The 21270-nt window shown below is 38.7% G+C and overlaps 1 protein-coding gene across 5 annotated transcripts in view; it reads left to right on the top strand.

The window, feature by feature from the left end:
* The window catches only part of kiaa0586 (KIAA0586 ortholog), a 90801-nt gene that overhangs the window by 19748 nt on the left and 49783 nt on the right, over positions 1 to 21270 (top strand). For all 5 annotated transcript variants that reach the window (XM_048600288.1, XM_048600289.1, XM_048600287.1 and 2 more), the window contains 3 exons: positions 3874 to 4057; positions 8493 to 8623; positions 14929 to 15016. In XM_048600288.1, the coding sequence (XP_048456245.1) occupies positions 3874 to 4057; positions 8493 to 8623; positions 14929 to 15016 (403 nt within the window). The remainder of the gene's footprint in view (positions 1 to 3873; positions 4058 to 8492; positions 8624 to 14928; positions 15017 to 21270) is intronic.

Genomic DNA, 21270 nt, shown 5'->3' on the forward strand with positions numbered 1-21270 from the left:
ACCACACAGACATAGAAACAGACAGGATATTGGGCAATTTTTCTTTTCCTTGAGAATGGTGGACCTCTGGAATACAATTACAATTACAATACAATTACAGCACCGTTACAATTAAGAGCTGTCCTATATGTAGGAAATTAATTCTGTAACCCAAAGGCCCACTTTAAGTATAGCAGAAGAAACAGGGCAAGTCAGATGTGCTTAACCAGCTTAGATGAGTCTCACTCACTCAGGGGTTTAAGGTTATAATGTTATATGCTATTTTAATCTGCTGAAATGTTCAGCAGATTTCCAAAATTGGCAACTTGGAGGTCAGATATTTTAAATACATTTGCCAACCTTAAGAGCAAGACTAACATAAAGGGTTCGAAAAAAAAAAAATCTCGACTCATCCCCAAGTCTGAAACTGGTCAAAGTCTAAATTCCTTGGCTTTGTCCTAATCCTCATTACTCAAAGCGCCAGTCTAATCCGCACACTGTAGACATGTATCCACTGTGTAATACTACACAATTGAAAGAATCTGCTGCCAAAGCATTTATCATGGCTAAAATGATTTGTGACCAATGTTGTGGTCTCTCTTTGATCCATATTTCTATCTTTTTCTGAATTTACATTTTTATGTTTAGTCTCAAATACTCTATTATATCATTTGGAAATCATACCTGAAACATTAATTGATTACATTCTGGGCATTTCTGGGGTGCATTCTTCCGTTGTAAGTGAGAAATTCTCTTTGCCTCTCAAAGTTGTCAAAAACATTTCTGTTTTCGTTCTTCTTAGTTATTCTTCTTTCTTACTATCACCTGCGACCTATATCTAGACTGCCTTGTCAGACCGTTAACAATGAATCTGCCATTTTCTGTCATTTGGCTTATTGCTACTGAAGAAGTGAATTTTTTTATGCTTCTGATGTTTGTTCAAGCAGTGTATGTTTATCTGCAAATTTAACTTCTGTTTAAATTTGGTACTTTGGCACGGACTAAAAACATAAATCCCAGCAGAGATCAGGGAATTTCCAGATATATTTCCATCTTGCATGTTGCCCAGTGAATTTCATTATCATTATTCTTTCTGAATTTGTCAAAATCTGACCATGCCTGATAAACTGATAGTAGATCATCAAGTTAATCAGTTTTATTCATGAAAGTTAATAGTTTGTCTAAATGTTCATATATGTGTTCAAATAGTCAGTTTCCAATTGCAAAAAAACTTTTCTTATTCTGGTTTTGTATGGTAGCAAAAGAGCCAAGGTCGTACTTTGTTTCTTCCTCAGTAAATAAGTAAAGCAGGTCCACATGGTTACTTCACTTTTAACCTTCACGATCAAAAACAGAGGTGGGTAACCATATCCCATTATTTTAGATTTTGATTCTGCCATTTCTCTGATGTCTTCTTTAGATTTCTCTTTGGTTAGAATTAAACTGGGTCTTCAATTTTCGATTCACAAACAGCTAAGCTATTTTCTGCTACCATTGAGAGACACCAGGTTAAAGGTTGGTTCAACAGAGTCCAGGCATACACTTTGAGTCAGAGATTTATTCCAGCCCACACACCAGGCAAATCCAACACACTGATTACCTGTATCTTATATATATCAGTTCTCACCCAATTATCCCTTAATCACATAAAATTTTCATTTTCTGTCTATTTGCATTTTGTCTCAGGCATCTCTTCCAGATCCTCCTAGATAGGGTTAAATAGAGCGTGAAGATTGTAATTTAGGAGAAGTACTTGCATGATGCATTTGCAAGTTGTGACTTGGAAGCCCAACAGTAATGCTTTGTGCTCTGAGGATCTAAATAGCTGGTATAATGCAGGTGATTAGATGCTGGGTGCATCCTTGTGGATCCAGTGGGATGCATTCTTGAAAGAAGCAATTGACCATCTAGAAGGTAAACTGTCATTTGGGGCAGTTTGAATTTGAGCAGCTATTGAGGGAAATCAAAAGCAATATCCTCAAAAGAGTGGAGCTCAAATTCCTGGAAGGAATGAGCAGAAGACAGTTCTGAAGGATTCTGTGACTCACAGTGATCATGGATGTTTGCATGGGTTGCTGTGAAATTCATGGTTATGTCTTCCATTTAATGTGCAATTAATGGTGTGTTTGACCAGTTTGCCTTTTAATTCATGTTGACTTAGTTATTTTTGTATGTTAGGTATTAGATAGAGAGTATTGATTTGCTTTTAGTTGTCTCTTGTATAGTTAAAAAAATCTTCTGATCATATAAAACAGTTGTATCTTGTGCCTTTATTCTCTTTGTAAGTATCTGGGATTTCAAATTTCACCTGCTTAAAAAAAACTTGTCCCCTAACTGGATTGTAACCAAATTGGAGGATCTCAGCCAGGACCGTAGCAGTGCACTTATAGTTGAAGTGTGTAATTCCTGCCACTAAACTATCAAAGCAAATAACTAAATTGCTTATGGCATTGTTGATGTTAACCTAATACTCATACATGAGTATTGCTCCCTTCTTTGCACAGATACAAAATGTCAAAAAATGATATTTATAAAGCAATGTTGACTGTAATGTTCAAAATTCTCAATAGAAAATTTTATAATAGCTGCAAGCTCCTGCAGGTAACAGCATTCTTCTTTTAATTCTGGACTTTAGAAAGCTATACAAAGTTTCATTTTCACCACATCAACAGTGGTAGAGCAGGTTGCCCATTGCCAGTTTTCATTCTATTACTTTCAATAGGATGAAAATTAGGTCTGTTCTATAATGATGGGGAATCCACTTCACTAAGTTACCATCCAAACCATGATGGTGAAAGTGTACTATATTGATTTGCAGATAAGCAATGTCCTTTTGAAGATGGTTACATTTTTTGAATTAACATAATTTGTTCTGTACACTGTTGTTGTGGAGATAGATCCAAGTTCATTACACAATTTGATCTTTTTTTAATTAATGCCAACTAACAAATCTTGTAAAATATGTGACTGTTGACCAAAAGTACTATATTTACAAATTGATTTGGTAATGTCACAGACATATCTAATTTAGGAAGAAGTCTGTCGCAATGATATAATGTAGATACAGGTCTGGCATGCTTTATGTGAAAAATTCAGGACTAACTTTTTCAGATAGGATACACTTACACCAGTCGGGAGCGTCTGTACCTTCAAACCTGTTTCTGCCTATGGTTAAAAAGCTGCTTCAGCTTCCCTGCTTCAACTGTCAATCACAACCTGGTTTTAAACTGTCATCAGTCCTATTGACACAATAGGGCATCCATTTGCCCAGATTTACTTGGTCATTGGTTTGCTTTAGGCAAGCACTTCATTCGCGTGGAAAATCAGAAATGATGGCGGTCTGAGTGGCTAAAAAAAGTGATGTACAGTGTACCAATCTGAATGGTGTGCACTGGAGGAGAAGAATAATTTTGTTTTAATTTATTGAAAACATAATACCCTAAATGCATAGTGAAAATCTATTGATGAAAGCAGATAGGTCCATTTGGGCCTTATGGAAAAACAACTTTTCTTTTACGTCAATTTGGGCCATGCAAAGATTTTTTCCAAAGGGCCTGAACTCAGCGGGTCTGTTCCGGTCTGCTTTTGAAAAGACCATCAGTTCTGAGATCTTTATGAATTTCAGATAGGCAGATAAAGGATATCTGACTTGTATTTTTTTTGCTAGAATTATTCCTCCCAGAGAGATGTGTCCATGTTAACTAGTGGGGAAATGTTTGATCAAGTTCTACCTTAATTGATGCAAAATTCTCTCAGATAAAACATCGAGTGAAATATCATCTATTCATAATAAATTCAAGACATACCCTTGGTTACTCAAGCTGTTAAGTTTTGCATTACTTACTGTAGTGTCTCTGAATTATACATGTACATCATTTTTGTTTTGCCATATAGGACTCTGATGACGATAGTAGTGCAGGGCAAGTCAGTGAAGGCCAGATGCCCAGATTTACTGGAGCAGCAGAAAGCATCATGACTGGACAGTCACAATACAGAAGTTCTCGATCAATGAATAGAGGCTCAAGCTTAACACGAAGAGGACGTTCACCATCACCAGGACAGTTTGATATTCAAAAAGGTAATTAGTAGACTGTAGTTACCCCTTGAACACAGGTAATTGAATAATAATTACATTTATCCTGACACGTTCTAGCTGTTAAGAAAAACTATCTAGTTTGTCTATCTAGTTTGCCCCAATGTGATGTTATTATTTGGTGGCCTATAGACTACCCCTATCAGAGGAAAAAGTCACTGATAGGCGTAGCCTATAGGCCACCAAATAATAACATCACATTGGGGCGGGCAATAAACAAAGAAATAACTAATGCCTGTAAAAATGGTACAGCAATTATCATGGGGGATTTTAATCTACATGCAGATTGGTCGAACCAGCTCGGTCAGGGTAGCCTTGAGGAGGAGTTCGTTGAGCGTATCCGTGATAGTTTTCTTGAACAGTATGTAATGGAACCGACGAGGGAGCAAGCTATCCTAGATCTGGTCCTATGTAATGAGACAGGAATAATTAATTACCTCATAGTTAGGGATCCTCTTGGAAGAAGTGATCACAGTACGGTTGAATTTAGAATACAGATGGAGAGTGTGAAGATAAAATCCAATACCAGGGTCCTGTGCTTGAACAAGGGGAACTACAATAGAATGAGGGAGGACTTGGCTAAAGTAGACTGGAAACAAAGATTTTATGGTGGGACAGTTGACAAGCAGTGGAGGACTTTCAAAGCAATTTTTCGAAGTGCTCAGCAAAAGTATATTCCAGTGAAAAGGAAAGACTGTAAGAAAAGGGGTAATCTGCCATGGGTGTCTAAAGAAATAAGGGAGGCTATCAAATTGAAAGAGAAGGCATACAAAGTGGCCAAAAACAGCATGAAACTAGAAGATTGGGAAAACTTTAAAGGTCAACCGAAAGCCACAAAAAGAGCTATAAAGAAAAGTAAGACAGAACATGAGAAAAAACTAGCACAGAATATAAAGACAGATAGCAAAAGTTTCTATAAATATATAAAATGAAAAAGAGTGGCTAAAGTAAACATTGGCCCTTTAGAGGATGAGAAGGGGAACTTAGTTATGGGATATGATGAAATGGCCAAGGCATTGAACAGGTATTTTGTATCGGTCTTCACAGTGGAGGACAATAATAACATGCCAGTAATTGACAAAGAGATGAAGGTAGGTGAGGACCTGGAAACAATCATTATTACGGAAGAGGTAGTGTTGGGCATGCTAATGGAGCTAAGGATTGATAAGTCTCCTGGCCCTGATGGAATGCATCCCAGGGTATTAAAAGGGATGGCGGGAGAAATAGCAGGTGCACTGGCGGTAATTTTCCAAAATTCGCTGGACTCTGGGGCAGTCCCAGCAAATTGGAAAACAGCAAATGTGATGCCACTGTTTAAAAAGGGAAGTAGACAAAAGATGGGGAATTATAGACCGGTTAGCTTAACCTCTGTAGTGGGGATGATGCTTGAGTCTATTATCAAGGAAGAAATAGCAAGGCATCTTGATAGAAGTTGTCCCGTTGGGCAGACGCAGCATGGGTTCATGAAGGGCAGGTCATGCTTGACAAATCTTTTGGAATTCTGTGAAGACATTACGAGCAAGGTGGACAATGGGGACCCAGTGGATGTGGTGTACCTAGATTTCCAAAAGGCCTTCAACAAGGTGCCGCACAAGAGGCTACTGCATAAGATAAGGATGCATGGCGTTAAGGGTAAAGTATTAGCATGGATAGAGGATTGGTTGACTAGCAGGAAGCAAAGAGTGGGGATAAATGAGTGCTATTCTAGCTGGCAGTCAGTGACTAGTGGTGTGCCTCAGGGATCGGTGTTGGGACTGCAATTATTTACAATTTATATAGATGATTTGGAGTTGGGGACACTAAGATGAGTGGCAGAGCAAAGTATGCAGAGGACTGTGAAACTTTGCAGAGGAACATAGATACATTGAATGAGTGGGCAAAGGTCTGGCAGATGGAGTACAATGTAAACAAATGTGAAGTCATATATTTTGGTAGGAGTAATAGTAAAAAGGATTATTACTTGAATGGTTAAAAAGTTGCAGCATGCTGCTATGCAGAGGGACCTGGGTGTACTTGTGCAAGAATCACTGAAGGTAGGTCTGCAGGTACAACAATTAATTAGGAAGGCAAATGGAATTTTGTCCTTCATTGCTAAAGGGATTGAGATTAAAAGCAGAGAGGTTATGTTGCAGCTGTACAAGGTGCTGGTGAGGCCACACCTGGAGTACTGTGTGCAGTTTTGGTCTCCTTACTTGAGAAAGGATGTACTGGCACTGGAGGGGGTGCAAAGGAGGTTCACGAGGTTGATTCCGGAGTTGAGGGGGTTGGCTTATGAGGAGAGACTGAGTAGATTGGGATTATATTCATTGGAATTCAGAAGATTGAGGGGGGATCTTATAGAAACATATAAAATTATGAAGGGAATAGATAAGATAGAAGTAGAGAGGATGTTTCCACTGGCAGGTGAAGCTAGGACAAGAGGGCATAGCCTCAAGATTAGAGGGAGCAGATTTAGGATTGAATTGAGAAGGAACTTCTTCACCCAGAGGGTTGTTAATCTATGGAATTCCTTGCCCAGTGAAGTAGGTGATGCTACTTCAGTAAATGTTTTTAAAGATAGATTTTTTTTGAACAATTAAAGGAATTAAGGGATACGGTGAGAATGTGGGTAAGTGGATCTGAGTCCATGAAAAGATCAGCCATGATCTTATTGAATGGCGGAGCAGGCTCGAAGGGCCGGACGGCCTACTCCTGCTCCTAGTTCTTTTGTTCTTATGTTTAATGCAGCAGGTATCAGTGAACTGAACAAGAATTTTTTTCTGAGCCATAAGACTAATGGTCAAAATCACTCATTTCATTCACACTTTAGAAGCGTTTTCCCCTATTCCTTAGATTGTCTGACATCCCATGGCACTTTCCAGGTAAGAGATGTGGGTGATGACCTGCTGCAGCTGTTGCAGTGTGCTAATTTATAAGTGACTTAATGGAGGCACCAAATTGCTGTGTAATCCATTTTCACCTCTGCTTCCAGTGAGAAAATATTTTTCATGTGCTTTCAGTTTTTCCCCTTTGAAAGAATATCATGAGCTTGTCCTTCAATTTTCACCCTTTCTGTCTTTGATACCAATGGCAAACTGCACACACCCCTGTGCATTCTTCATATTTGACCATCGACAACAAGTGTGTGCTGAAGATATGACTTCACAAGAAACACTTGTCAAGTCTGTTGTGTCTTTACCAGCTTTCCACTGAGGAGCATTTGAGCTAATGTCAATGAAATTGAGAGCAGAAACCATGACTTTTTCGTTATTTCTTCTTACATTTGGACTCATGTTCTATTATCTGACACAATTATGATGTAGAATAAAATTGAAATTGCTCCTTATTGCTATGTTATCTCAAAGCACATTGCAATCCCTGTTGCAAGGTTCATGAGAACGTAAGAAAATGGAGCAGGAGAATGGCTATTCAACCCATTGAGCCTGCTCTCCCATTCATTCAGTCATGACTGATCTGATTGTGGCTTTAACTCGACATTCCTGCCCCCCACCCCACTATTATTGACTCTATCATCAATTAACAGTTTGTCTCATGCAGCTTTTAATATATTCAATGACCTAGTCTTCACTGCTTTCTGTGAAAGAGCTTCCAAAAATTGACGACCTTCTGAGAGAAGAAATGCTCCTCATCTCGGTCTTAAATGAGAGACTCATTATATTTTAAATTTCTGCCCCTGTTTCTAGATTCCTCATTCTGCTTGTTCTTTTCATAAAGCAATTCATTATGAGGTGTTCGTGTTACCTATTATGTGTATAAATTAAACTGGCTGTCCTACAAAACTACTGTTTTCTATTATGTAAAACTGATGCAAATCTGTAAGAAGTGAATTTACTCAAAAGAAAATCAAAGACTACTTTAATATTTTTGTTAAAACATTTCTGGAAATTTCAGCCTAAATTATATTCTTCTTCCTTGGCCCTCACTGTCTTTATCTAAACTATCTTTGGCAAATTTTACTGGTGTAGTGTTGGTTTCAGGTAAACTTATAACAGTTTGGCAATATTTAATCTTGCTTCCTATTCTTCAAATAACAGAAATGTTGCTTGTTTCTTTTGATCAAATTCATTAAGAAGCAGGTGTTAATCAATGAATTCAATTTGATTTATTTTATTTCTGGTCTTACAGTAACCTTTAACCCATATAAGATTAAATATCTCAATAGCAAGGTACTGTAACCAAATAATGTTTGAACTAATTTATTGCATTGGTGACATTGATGACAAATGCCATAAGTTAGATCATTGTGCTGGCTGGTTTTTCAGCCATGAATTTACATCACAATTTCTGGAAAATAATGACAGTGAGTGTAGCAGCCAATTAGCAGAGTTGCATTCTTGGTTACTGCTGCAGTTCACAATGTTTTTAGTGTATCATTTATCAAACTTCAAGTGATTTAATACTTGCAGTTGTATGTTCTTAGAGGGAAATGGATGGGAGCTTGATGCCAGCTATGGACCTATGACCTTGGCAGATCTCGAAACATGTCCAATCGCGGCGCTTCCCAACAGTCAAGCGCTCCAGAAGACCCCAAAAGCAAGAGATAAGGGACAGGTAAACATCTGAGAGGTCTCCAGTCTGCTTGTATAGTTATTTGCGGAACTGTGATTTTTGTTGTGACTATGTACCTTGCAACCAAAATAAATCCCAAATGAGCAGAAAAGAGGCTGTCTATGAAGTATTTTGGAGCAGTCCAAAAGACCATTGCAGGTTGAAGATTTAAAATATTATCTGCTGCAAAGAAACACAAAAAACTCCCCTGAATATACAAATTATGGTTGTTACACTAAAATGATAGCATAGAGAAATTTATCTAATTCCCCTAATCTTGCATGTGCAGAGGACTAAAGTGTTGCAAAACACATTATAAATTATACATAGACTGGATGGAAACTCTTTGGAACTTAGGAACTGTTGGAACTTTGGAATTGTTGTGAAGGGTCACTGGACCCAAAATGTTAACTCTGATTTCTCTTCGCAGATGCTGCCAGACCTGCTGGGTTTTTCTAGCAATTTCTGTTTTGGTTTGTGTTTTGAACTTGGAACTTGGGCTTTATGATATATTTCATGTTTCACAATTTATGATACAAAATGTCTTCATCTTTTGGATGACCCTATCTTAATTAGACATGACAGTGCTCCTAGATTTCAGTCACTCTGTTATTGTTTGACTGCCAACAGACTGCCATAAATCCTAGTGTGTTTATTGCTAGTGTAATGATCAAACTTTAGCTTTGACACTTCACAAAGTACAGGGATTTGGCAGCAATTTATCAGATAATTTGAATTAACTAAGTATGTCTGTCCTGTGTAAGTGCTGTATGAGGATAGAAATAAGGGTTAAACCTGATGCTGCTGGAAATGCAATGCTTAGAAAGGAGGCCAAGAAATTCAAGTGTAGGGAGAGGAGGATCTTCTGACTGGGATTTTAGCACATGAAATTATTATCCAGGTAACTTTTGTGGGTAGAGATAGCTATTGGGCCTAAAAAATTGTTTGTAGTTATTTTATGATAACTCGTGTAACTTAAAATGGCCTCAGCAAAATAAAGATAATTGTCTGGACTTTTTTATTATGGGTGCTGTCAGTGATCTGCATGCAAAGTGAAAATCATTTGGGTTGGTTTTGAGAAAACTTTTAACCTCATTTCTGTACAAGGTTATTTGCAAATTGTGAAACGTGAAATTTTGCATGCAGCAGCAGATTCAGGCAATGTTTAGGGCATGCACTTTTAAATCCATTAAAAATATTTAAGAGTGACAATTTGGTGCAGTTAATACAACTGAAAACTGGTCTATCACTCAGTGTCCAGACCACCATTAACTTTCAGTAAGACAGTAACACTGTCTTACTGAAAGTTAATAAAAAAAACTTTACTGAACCATTTACTAGTTACATTTATATTCTATGGTCAGTTTCTTTGTAAACTAGAAAAAGAAAATTAAACGTGTCTATTTATGTTGTTGCATCTGAAAAAAAAATCTCAATTTTAAGAGTCTCCTCAAAAACTCACAAAAGTTTAGCAGAAGCTTCGAATGGTGATTGATTCAGTTTGGGGACATGATCAGATTTGTAGCTGGATTCTAGTACAATGAACCATGGAAACTCCGATTTACATCGGACTATATATTCACATGAAATTCTTTGAAGTCATACTGGTTTGGTTAATTTTAGATGAATTACACCGAAAATAAAAGGTCAATCTGGAAAAAAAAACCCAGTGAGATTATATTCTGCAAGGAGGCATGAGCTTTGAAAGCAGCTTTGTAAAATTTTGTGACTTGATAATTGTTTGTCAACAAATGATCTTCTTGACTCATCACTATTTCAAATCCAGTCATGTGAATAGAACAACATAACAGTACAGCATATGGACAGGCCCTCTGCCCACTATGTCTGTGCTGACTATGGTGCCATTCTAAATTAATCCCATCTGCCTGTATATTGTCTATATACCTCTGTTCCCTTCCTGTTCACGTGTCTGTTGAAATGCCTCTTAAATGTTGCTAACATGTTTGATTCTACCACTTCCCTTGGTAGCACGTTCCAGGCACCTGCCACTCTGTTGGTAAAAATGAATTTCCTCACATATCTCCTTTAAACCTTTCTCGTCTCATCTTGAACCTATATCCTCTATTATTTAACATTTCTACCCGATTATCCAGCCTATCTATGCCTCTTATAATTTTATGTACTTATAATTTCCTTCAGTTAATTCAGTGTAAGAAATATAGTTCACCAGAATAATTATTGGACTTCAAACATCCAATTCTGAGCATACTGTAAAAAAAAACTTGAATCTATTATTGATGGGATAAGAAAAATCCAGGCGAGAGCCAATTCAGCGATAAGAACCAGTTTCATCCTTAGGGCAAGGGGAGATTTTTACAAAGCTGTGAAAGAAGCTGGAATGCCCGAGGGTGTGTCTTCTCTGAGTGGCTATTATTGACATGGTCTGAGGAGGCACACTACAGATACAGTGTGATTTTGATGCTCAGCAAGATTAATAGGCTAGATTTCCACCTTCATCACTTGTGCACTAATCTGGCACAAGGAATCATATGAAATTCACACGAGTTCATATAATGGACAAGTGATCTGTGTGCAATAATATCACTTTTGGAGCAGTGAAGGTGAAAATCCACACAAAATATGTTCACAAGGAAATGCACTTTGCTTACAATTTAGCCTTTAAAATTTCTAATTTAAAATTTCTATAAAGTAAAGGAATATCAAGGTCTTTAATTACTTGTTCTAGATATATATTTTAGTTTTGTAACTCAAGTAGATGTTATTTTTCTCCTTCCCAACATACCTACCCTCAACATCATTAGAATGCCCTTACTGTGCAATGGAATCACCAAATATCCTTGTGGGTATTCAGCTTAGATTTTCAATTTGAATATGGGCAAATTGTGGTGTATGTCCAATGTACCAGGGCTTCAGCTGGAACTACACATACGTATTTCACAGTGGAGCATTGCAGCTCGTTATTTTGAGATTGGATAGCAAGTTAAGTAGCTCACTGCATCTTCAGTTTAGGGTTCAAATCCTGTGTCAGAAGCCTAGGTATATTGCATTTATTGACTTTATTTCAAATATACTGCAATAAAAATGTAATCCAAAGAAGCAACAGTAATTGCACACACAATATCAGTATTAAAACCTCAAATTTTTGAATAAACTTAATTTACATTAGACAAAGTTACGACAATTCTCATACATTTTCATCTCTCACACTCTAATTTGACTTTAGATAAACCTCCAGAGGATCTATCTTCTTGTAAAGACTTCAGTATTGATTCAATTAAATGTCAAATAGTACTTTGGTTTCACTAATGTAAAACTGAACTTGAGTACAATGAAAGCTGCTACACCCTAAATGGCAAAATTCTTCTTCCACATAAAATTATTTTATTGTGTAATTACAGAACACTGTTGTTAAGTGCATTTTATTACAGCATTTTTTGTGTTATGTGGTGATTCTGTCAGTGTGAATCCCTGCATCTTCTCCTCTTGTACTCACTGCAATAGTAGGAGGACCTCAATCACCTAATCTGACTGGAACTTTATGGTGTTTTAGTAATGAACATACTTGGATAGCCAAGCACAATTGCACATGCCTTTCATTGCATTCCATTTTGTACAGTATACAAATTTATAAATTAATTTTTCAGAAATAATATTAAAGGGCATTATTCAGCTTGAGCAATTGAACAGTGCAGATGACTGACATTTAGATAATTGATTCTCCACTGTTACTGCACTCAAATTTATGAAAGGAATTTGACTTCACTAGCCTGTGGTAAAAAAAAAAGATGTGATGACTCTGTTTTCTTTTATTGTGCACATATATGCAAATTAAAATCATATATCTTACAGATTTCCAAAAACACGAAATCTTGTTGAACTCCTTGACAACAAAAACACTTTATCTTTAGACCAGCTACCTAACTCATTCTCAGTCAAGGAACTCGAATGCTACTTAACAGAATATCACACTCTAGTGCCATTAATATTACTCTGACTTACCCAGATAAGCTACACTCTTAAAATGAAAAAATTATCTCGTAAGGAAAATGTTAGAAGCTCTTACTAAAGTTGTTATAGCAAAACAATTGACAAGTTTAACGTGATCAGGTGGAGTCACAGTTTTGTGAAAGAGAAACCATATTTGACAAATCTCTTGGAGTTCTTTGAGGAGGCAACATGTGCTGTGGATAAAGGGGAACTGGTGGATGTACTGTGTTTAGATTTCCAGAAGCATATGATAAGGTGCCAAATTAAACATTATTATGGAAAATAAAAGCTCATGGTGTAGGAGGTAATGTATTGGAATGAATAAGAGATTGTGTTAGCTAACACAATGTAGAGAGTAGGCATAAGTGTGATTTTTTTTCATGATACCAAGCTGTAACGAGTGATGTGCCACAGGGATTGGTGCTGGGATGTCAACTGTTTACAATTTATATAAATGACTTAGATGAAAGTACAGAAGGTATCGTTGCCAACTCACTGATGACACAAAGACAGGTAGGAATGTAAGTTGTGAAGAAATCATGAAGCTACAAAATATATAGATAGGTTAGGTAAGTGATTAAGAGTTTGGAAAATGGAGTATAGTGTGAAATTGGCAGGAAGAATTAAAAAGAAGTTTATTATTTAAATGGAGTAAAGATTGTAAAGTCCTGATATGCAAGGGTATCCATGTGCATGAATCACACAAGGTTAGTATACAAATACTGCAAGTAATTAAGAAAACTAATATAACATTATAATTTATTACAACGGGAATGGAGTACAAAAGTAAGAAGGTTATGCTTTAATTATACAGGACAATAATGAGATTGCAGCTAAAGTACCGTGCGCAGTATTGGTCACCTTATTTAAGGGAGGATGCTAATGGGTTGGAGGCAGTTCAGAGAAGGTTTACTAGACTAATACTTGAATTGGGATGGTTGTCTCAAGCAAAGGTTTGGACGGGTTGGCTTGTATCTGCTGGAGTTTAGAAGACTAATAAGTGATTTGATTGGAGCGTATTAGGTGTTGAGCGATCTTGACAGGGTGAACATGAAGAGAATTTTACCTCTTGTGCAAGGATCCAGAACTAGAGGTAACACAGTGTGGAGCTGGAGGAAAACAGCAGGCCAGGCAGCATAGGAGGAGCAGGAAAGCTGATGTTTTGGGTCGGGACCCTTCTTCAGAAAAATCCAGAACTAGAGACCGTTGTTATAAATCAGGTGTTGCCCACTTTAAGCAGAGATTAGGCTTTCTTTTCCCTCAGAATGTTATGAGTCTTTGGAACTCTTTTCTAAAGGTGGAATGATTCTTGTTAAGAAAGCAGTTAGAGGATTATCAGAGGTAAACAGGATCACAGATTTGCATTTACGATCAGATTAACCATGATCTTTTTAATTTGTAGAGCAAGCCCAACAAGGCTGAATGACCTACAACTGGTCCAAATTTATAAGTTGTATGTAATAATTTTGCATAATTATTTTCATATTATAAAACCATTGTCAGATTTCCCCACAAGCCTGTTACCTGGCTAAAGTAGGGGTTTGAAGCCTCCCCATTGTGGGGAAGTCATTCAACTGTGACTTTCCCTGGATTGGCTATTCAGTGGCCAGAGGGCAGCTTGTCAGTCTGATTGTATGGAAGGTGGGTGAGCCCTCAAAGATAGGGATCATTTGGAGGCTCTCCCACTTGAAAGAACAGCAAACTGCCTTTGCATGGTAAGTGAGGAACAGGCCACAACAAGGTGGAGGAATCCTCTCTCTAACTTTTTAAAGTTTATAATAAAAAATAAAATCAGTACCCATCATTGTGGGTTGGCTGGGCATTGGTGCAGGGAGAGGAACACTTCCATAACTGCTGTGGCTACACTCGATACCAAGAGGCCTCCATTCTAATTCCACTCAGCAATCCACAATGACACAGTGGACATATTGGATCCTAAATAAGGAGGATTAGCTAATTGTGGCTACAGTCGGGTAGACCTGTGCCCTCACCCACACCATCCTACCTCTTGGAAAATGGCTCTGGCGCATGATGGGATGAAGGTGGGGCGGATGGTATGCTAGTTGGCAGCAGGACACTTCACATTTGCCTGCTGTCTTCAGGTTTCGTGTTATTTTTAAAATATCAATTAAAATCCATGCCAACGTTATGTTTAACAGTCTGAATGAATTCATACAAGCTGTGCTATTTCAAAAATATTTCTGTAAATTATCTAGTAGTATTATACAGAAAATGATTTAGACCTCATTTCTGACTAAGGTGTCGTCAGTACATGGTTAAAAAAAAAGCCTTGGGAAAAGTTACTTAGATATCATATGACTTGTTGCAAATTTCTTCAGGATGATGACATACCAGCGATGGAGCAAAAACCAGCAACTGCACGAGTGATAAAAGTTGAAAGTAGAACTCCAGATGCCACACAACAAAGTAAGTCAATTTCATATATCTCTTAAGCCTGGAGCCTGGTTGCTGTGTTGTGTCTGTTGACTGAAGTAGCTGCCAACAGCAGCAGTGCCATACTTGGATGCAGTTGTTCAAAGCTTTTTTGAAAAATTGGCTGACAGCCTTTTAAATTTAAGGACCTTTCTTGAGGAATATATGGCCGAAGCTTGTTTTCTTTTTCAGGAACAAAGAATTCATCTTGAAACAAATGAGGCTGTTTCAGACTGTACAATCCAATTTGCTCAGTTATAAAATTGCTATTAGTGTTCACATTTAATTCAAAGTTAAAATGTGAACAATTTATTTTGTATTTTAAGGAAATTAAAATGCCATGACTGTATTTGTTTTGCAGGACTTACCTTTTTATTTCTGACTCCACTTCTAAAAGGAATAAATAATTAAATAATGTGCGGAAATGCCTGTAGAATCCTGGAAGGATAATACAATTTCCAGCCAAGTGTGAAAAGCTTATGAATTTATTCATCACTAACATTGAGACCTTCTATATAGCTGCCTGCATTGCATCATTTCTTTCTCTTTTCCGTGGGTCCCTTACGTCCTGAATGCCATCTCTCTGTCATATTTCTTGTTATACTGACCTGTGATGCTGAATTGAAGGTAATATCTGGCTCATGATCCAGAAATCGTAACAGGCATATTGAATCTGTGACTGTATGGCCTGAATATTCTTGAAGACAGAGAGGATCTCCAGCCTGAAAGAAAATAGTGCCGTAGTCCTGCTTCCAGATGTTCTGGCCCCAAACCTAGCAACAACATTTTTGCAAGGGATGCAGGTGGAACAGAAATTTGGGAACAGCAGCAATTTGTAGTTTGCACATCTATTGCTCATGAAGGTAACCGCACCTGTTAAAGTGCATCTGCCTTTAGTGAGATCCAGTTTTTGCTGATAGGATATCCAAACCAAGATAGATGTGGTTTCGACTTTATAGGGTAAGGTCTAAAGCTGCTGCAATTCTTTACAGGAAGTAGGGCATTCAGTTGGAGAGCTGGGTACCATTTGGATAGATCCTGAGTCAACCTTTCAGAGATGTTGTAAAATATGGATAAACTCAATGGAACTGTCAAGTCGTCAAGGGAACTGGGAAGGCACTTAAATGTCCTGGACTTTAGATTTTACAAAAAACTGTCTGTCGAGTAAAAGTAAATCTGTGTTTGCTATTTCAGTTTCTGGTGACATAAATCTGAGGGTTATTATTGTAGGATTTGTGCTGCATGATTGATTTGACAACCTTTCATTATCACAGTGTGGTGACTATCTCTTCACAGATATTGCTAAATGGCTAGAACTAGTGAGATTATGAATACAATTGCTTGTATTTGTAAGGAATTGAATAGTTGAAAAGTTAAATGCAGTGAATAGGTCAATGAAAGTGTTCTTTTTAATCCTGACTTCATCGATAAACATTTAAAAATATAGGTCATTGATGTGCCCATGATGGATACTGGGTGAGTTAGTATGAGGTTATGGACCATAATACATAGGAGCAGAATTAGGCTATTCAACCCAACGAGTCTTCTCCGCTATTCAATCATAGCTGATATGGGTCACCAGATCCGAAACGTTAACTCTGTTTTTTCCCTTCACAGATGCTGCCAGACCTGCTGAGCTTTTCCAGCAACTTTGTTTTTGTGCCTCTATCCATGCCAGTACCTTGCCTTTAAAAGGATGGGCTCTTGTCTTGTTCAGCAGCTTCCTGTGTGAGACCTTGTCAAAGGCCTTCTGGAAATCCAAATAGATTATGTCCACTGGCTTTCCTTTGTCTAACTTACTGATTAGCTCCTCAAAGAATTTTAACAGATTTGTCAGGCATGATTTCCCCTTGATGATGCTGTGCTGACTCAGCCCTACTTCATCATGCACTTCCAAGTACTCCAAAATCTCATCCCTAGTATTGGACTTTTAAAATCTTACCAACAACATAGGTCAGTCTAACCGGCCTATAGGTTCCTGTCTTCTGCCTCCTGCACTTTTTAAACAGGGGTATTACATAAGCCATTTTTCAGTCAGCCAGGTCCCTCCCTGACTCAAGTGTTTCCTGAAAGATCACCAGCAATGCCACCACAACCTCCTCAGCTATCTTCCTCAGAACCTGGACTGCGGTGCATCCAGGGTTTCAGCTTCCCTGGCACCTTCTCCTTAGTGATGGCCACTAGACTCACCTCTGCCCCCTGATTTTCTTGAAGTTCTGGTATGCTGCTGTTAACTTACACTGTGAAGACTGAGGTAAAATACCTATTCAGTTCCTATGCCATTTCTTTGTTCCCCATTACTACTTCTACAGCCACATTTTTCTGAAGTCCAATATCCACTCTTCACTCTGTTTTACCTTTTAGATATTTAAAAAAAACTTTTGCAATCTCCTTTTATATTACTAACTAGTTTACCCTCGTATTTCACCTTCTCCGCCCCAATTGCTTTTTAGTTAACCTCTGCTGGTTTTTAAAGGCTTCCCAATCCTCTGGATTCTCACTAATCTTCACCACATAGTATGCTTTTTCTTTGGCTTTCATGCTGTCCCCTTGTTCTGTTGTTAGCCAGGGTTGCCTTGTTTTCCCCTTAGTATGTTTCTTCTTCCTTGGGATGGATTTCTGCTGTGACTCTGAATTACTCCCAGAAACTCCTGCCATTGCTGCTCCACCATCTTCCCTGCCAGGCTCCCCTTCCAGTCAACGCTGATCAGCTCCTCCCTCACGTCTTAGTAACCTTTTACTCAATTGTAATATTGTTACACCTAATTCCAGCTTCTCCCTCTCAAACTACAGGGTGAAATCTATTATATTATATTATGGTCACTGTCCCCCAGGGGTTCCATAACTTCAAGCTCCCTAATCAAGTCTTCCTCTTTACACATCACCAAGTCTAGAATTGCCTGTTCTGTAGTGGGCTCTACCACAAGCTGCTGTTTAAAAAAAACCTAAATCTTGGAGGCATTCCACAAATTTCCTTTTCTTAAGATCTACTGACAACCTGATGTTTCCCAGTCCACCTGCATACTGAAATTCTCCGTGGTTAGTTTAACAGAAAAGGCATGTAAGAAAGGCACCATCTCCTGACTTAATTTCTTCCTCACATCCAGACTACTGCTAGGAAACCTGTACACAACTCCAATCAGGGTCTTTTTTTCCTTTGTGGTTCCTCAACTCTACCCACACAGATTCTACACCTTCTGACTCTACACCACTCCTTGTTATTGATTTAATTTCATTTCTTACCAAAAAGGTAACCCTGCCCCTTCTGCCATCTGTCTGTCCTTTTGATAGAACCTGTATCCTTGGACATTCAGTTCCCAAAAGTAAAGAGTGGTGGGTGAAGACATGGACTGGCATGCATTGGCACAGGTACTATAAACAGCTGGAGAAAATAATACAGAGGTATAGATTGAGGTGGAGGGTACATAAACAACAGGGCCACGGGTGTAGGAGCACACGGTGGTCTGGATGGGGCATGAGAAGTCTGTCGAGAGAGTGAGGGCTCAGAGAACTGTTTTTCATTTTTCTTCCATAGTGGCACCGACGTCCTTGATCACTGAGGCCTGCACTTCGCATCTGACACTCGATGCATTAGCAGGAGTCAGTCCTGGAAAGAGATTGAAAGCAACCACAATGGCCACTGCCCCCAGAACAAATGTCCAGCTCGCTGGGACTGTTGATTTGAAAGAGTTAGAATTTTTGTTCCTTGATTGCACTGGTGTGAAAATTCAAATTTCTGGCTTCAATGTTCCTTTCTTGTGTGTGAGGGTTCATGTTCGATGTTGATGACGCTCAAATAATGACATGCCAGTCAGCTTGTTAAGAGCTGGCTACAAGGTTTCTTTTGTCTTTCTATATCCAGAAGTGCTGTTACACACAACTGAACAGCTTTTCACCCCACGACCACATCACTGTGACTTTTCTTTCCCACTATTGACTGCACCAGTAAAACACCTGTGTACTGACTAATAAGGTTGAAGAAGTATTATCAGATTGAAGGCTATGGGCCAAGTGCTGGTAAATGCGATTAGGTTAAAGGTCAGGTGTTTCTCACGTGTAGGTGCAGACTCGATGGGCTGAAGCATCTCTTCTGCACTATATGATTCAATGAGTATCTCCATTTATCACAGGCTTCCATAATATTATCCCAGATCTCCAAGGACTGGTTGGCAGCTTCTGGGTCCTAAAGACCATTTGTTGGATCCTGGAGCGGTAGGCTTCAACAGCAAGAAGGTTCATTATTTTCATTTGCTTCTTGCAGGTCAGGAATTGTAGAGAGTTGCTTTGTGTGTTACAGACCTGAGTAGGGGGTGGGGCTTTCAAAGGCCACCCATTGACTCCTGAGCTGGGCATCTGACTGCCCCTGTATGGGGCAGTTAAAACCCCACCCCCCCCAACCCTAGCAAACAGGTCAATGTGGTTACCCAGTCACTTTACTGCCCAAGGCAGCAGTCAATCGGAAAGGTTGCAATTGAGGTCCTTATCAGGTTCAGAAAGTCCCCAGTGGACGTCCTTGCCAAAACCTGGCAAGACAGGGATGAGTATCTCTCCAGTATCACCTCCCCACAAGTGGAAAATTCCACCCTTGATGTATCCAGGTAGTTGCAACATCTGCTTCATCTGGGCTGTCTGGCTCATGGCAACCCTGAAGACTCTGGATAAGTTATTCCCTTTAAGTGATAGTGGATCCGTGGCCACGCAAAAAAAAAAGTGGATGTGCACATTTAAAATCAATTGTCCATGTACGCAGGGGGAAAAAAATAGAATTGCTGAATACCCTCCAGTGCTTCATTCCAAACATACACGATTCCTCATCCCCAGATTTGTATATTCCAATATAAAAGTCACTTTGGAAACTGTAGCTATTGTTAATTTTTTTTCTCTCTCCTCTCGCAGGACATTGAGACCAATTTGATCCTGGCTGAAATGATGAACTAGCAGAGGCCAGAGATTGAAATGGGACCTTTCTGACTTTTTATATCTCTCTTCTGCTGTAAATGGGGAATTTACTTACTGATCTAGCTGGAAGTTCAATCTGTTTTTGAAAATGAATTTCAGAGCTGCAAGCTGTTTTAAATGGGCAAATCAGTTAACTTTTCCTCTGCCTCAGTGTAGTATGGTTGTGCTGATCCTATTCCTGCACTAAGATCTGACGCTATAGGCAGTCCTGGATGAACTCCCTGAACTCATTCAGATGGCTAGTTTGTTAAATCTTTGTAGGTTTCTATCATGCTGTAAAACTAGAATTCTGACACCATTTATACTGATGAAGGGTTGAAACTCAAATGCACAAACTTTGTAGAGGGCAATTGACGTACAGAGGAAAGTAAACATTGTGAAAATGTCACTTCCTTTCCTACATGTATCACCAATGTAAATCTTACATTGATCAAAAAAATCCACGGGAGTGATCTTTCCAGAGTACTTGAAACTAAAAACAGTTTAAAGAACAAAAGTGAATCCAGCGGACACCAATAGCTCTAAGCAGTAAATAAAATTATTTTACTTCTGAAACAAAGAAATAGCATTGCAATTTTAAAACTAGGGAAAGAGGGTTCTTCTGCTAGAAAAGTGTTGGAAGAATTAAGGAACTGGTATAGTTTCAACAGAATATAAACGGTGAGATGGGGTCAAAAGCAAAATAATACAGGGTGGGTGGAGTCCCCACCATTTTCCCAACGTAATGGCATTTTACCAGTGTCAGGGAAGTAGGAGGATAGCTCTCCTACCCACGTGAGCCATTTGAGTGAGCAGTTAAGGGTATCATCCACTTCTGATGGCATTTAGCTGGTGGCAGGTTGGTCCTTTGCCATGTGGGGAGATAAACTGTCAGCCTCCTGGGCTGGGGTGAGCCTACAGAGAGCCTCCCTATCGTGGCAATAGACACCTATCAATAACACTCACCTGTGCTTACCAGCCCAAACCACCCTGCCAGGGCCTGCCTGACTGTCCTGGCAGCCAATGACACAACCTACCTGGCTGTGAGGGCACTTGGCCACTGCCCTTAGGTGGATTTGGAAACAGGCTCCTGGCACATGCACTGAGGTAGTATGTTGAATTAGCTGTGGAGGTTCAGGACTATTATCTCTATAACTTATGTAAATTGTTACAAATTCCTAGTTTTATTATGCTCACTAGTATTCTGCTTTGAAAATTGCCTTATAAGCAGTACATACAAATAAAAAATAAAAGAAAGAGAAAAAGGTAAAGAACTGGATGAACACAGCAGGCCAAGCAGCATCAGAGGA

The sequence above is a fragment of the Rhincodon typus genome, chromosome 8 (assembly GCF_021869965.1).
Source record: "Rhincodon typus isolate 14 chromosome 8, sRhiTyp1.1, whole genome shotgun sequence".
In the NCBI taxonomy this organism is placed as follows: Eukaryota; Metazoa; Chordata; class Chondrichthyes; order Orectolobiformes; family Rhincodontidae; genus Rhincodon; species Rhincodon typus.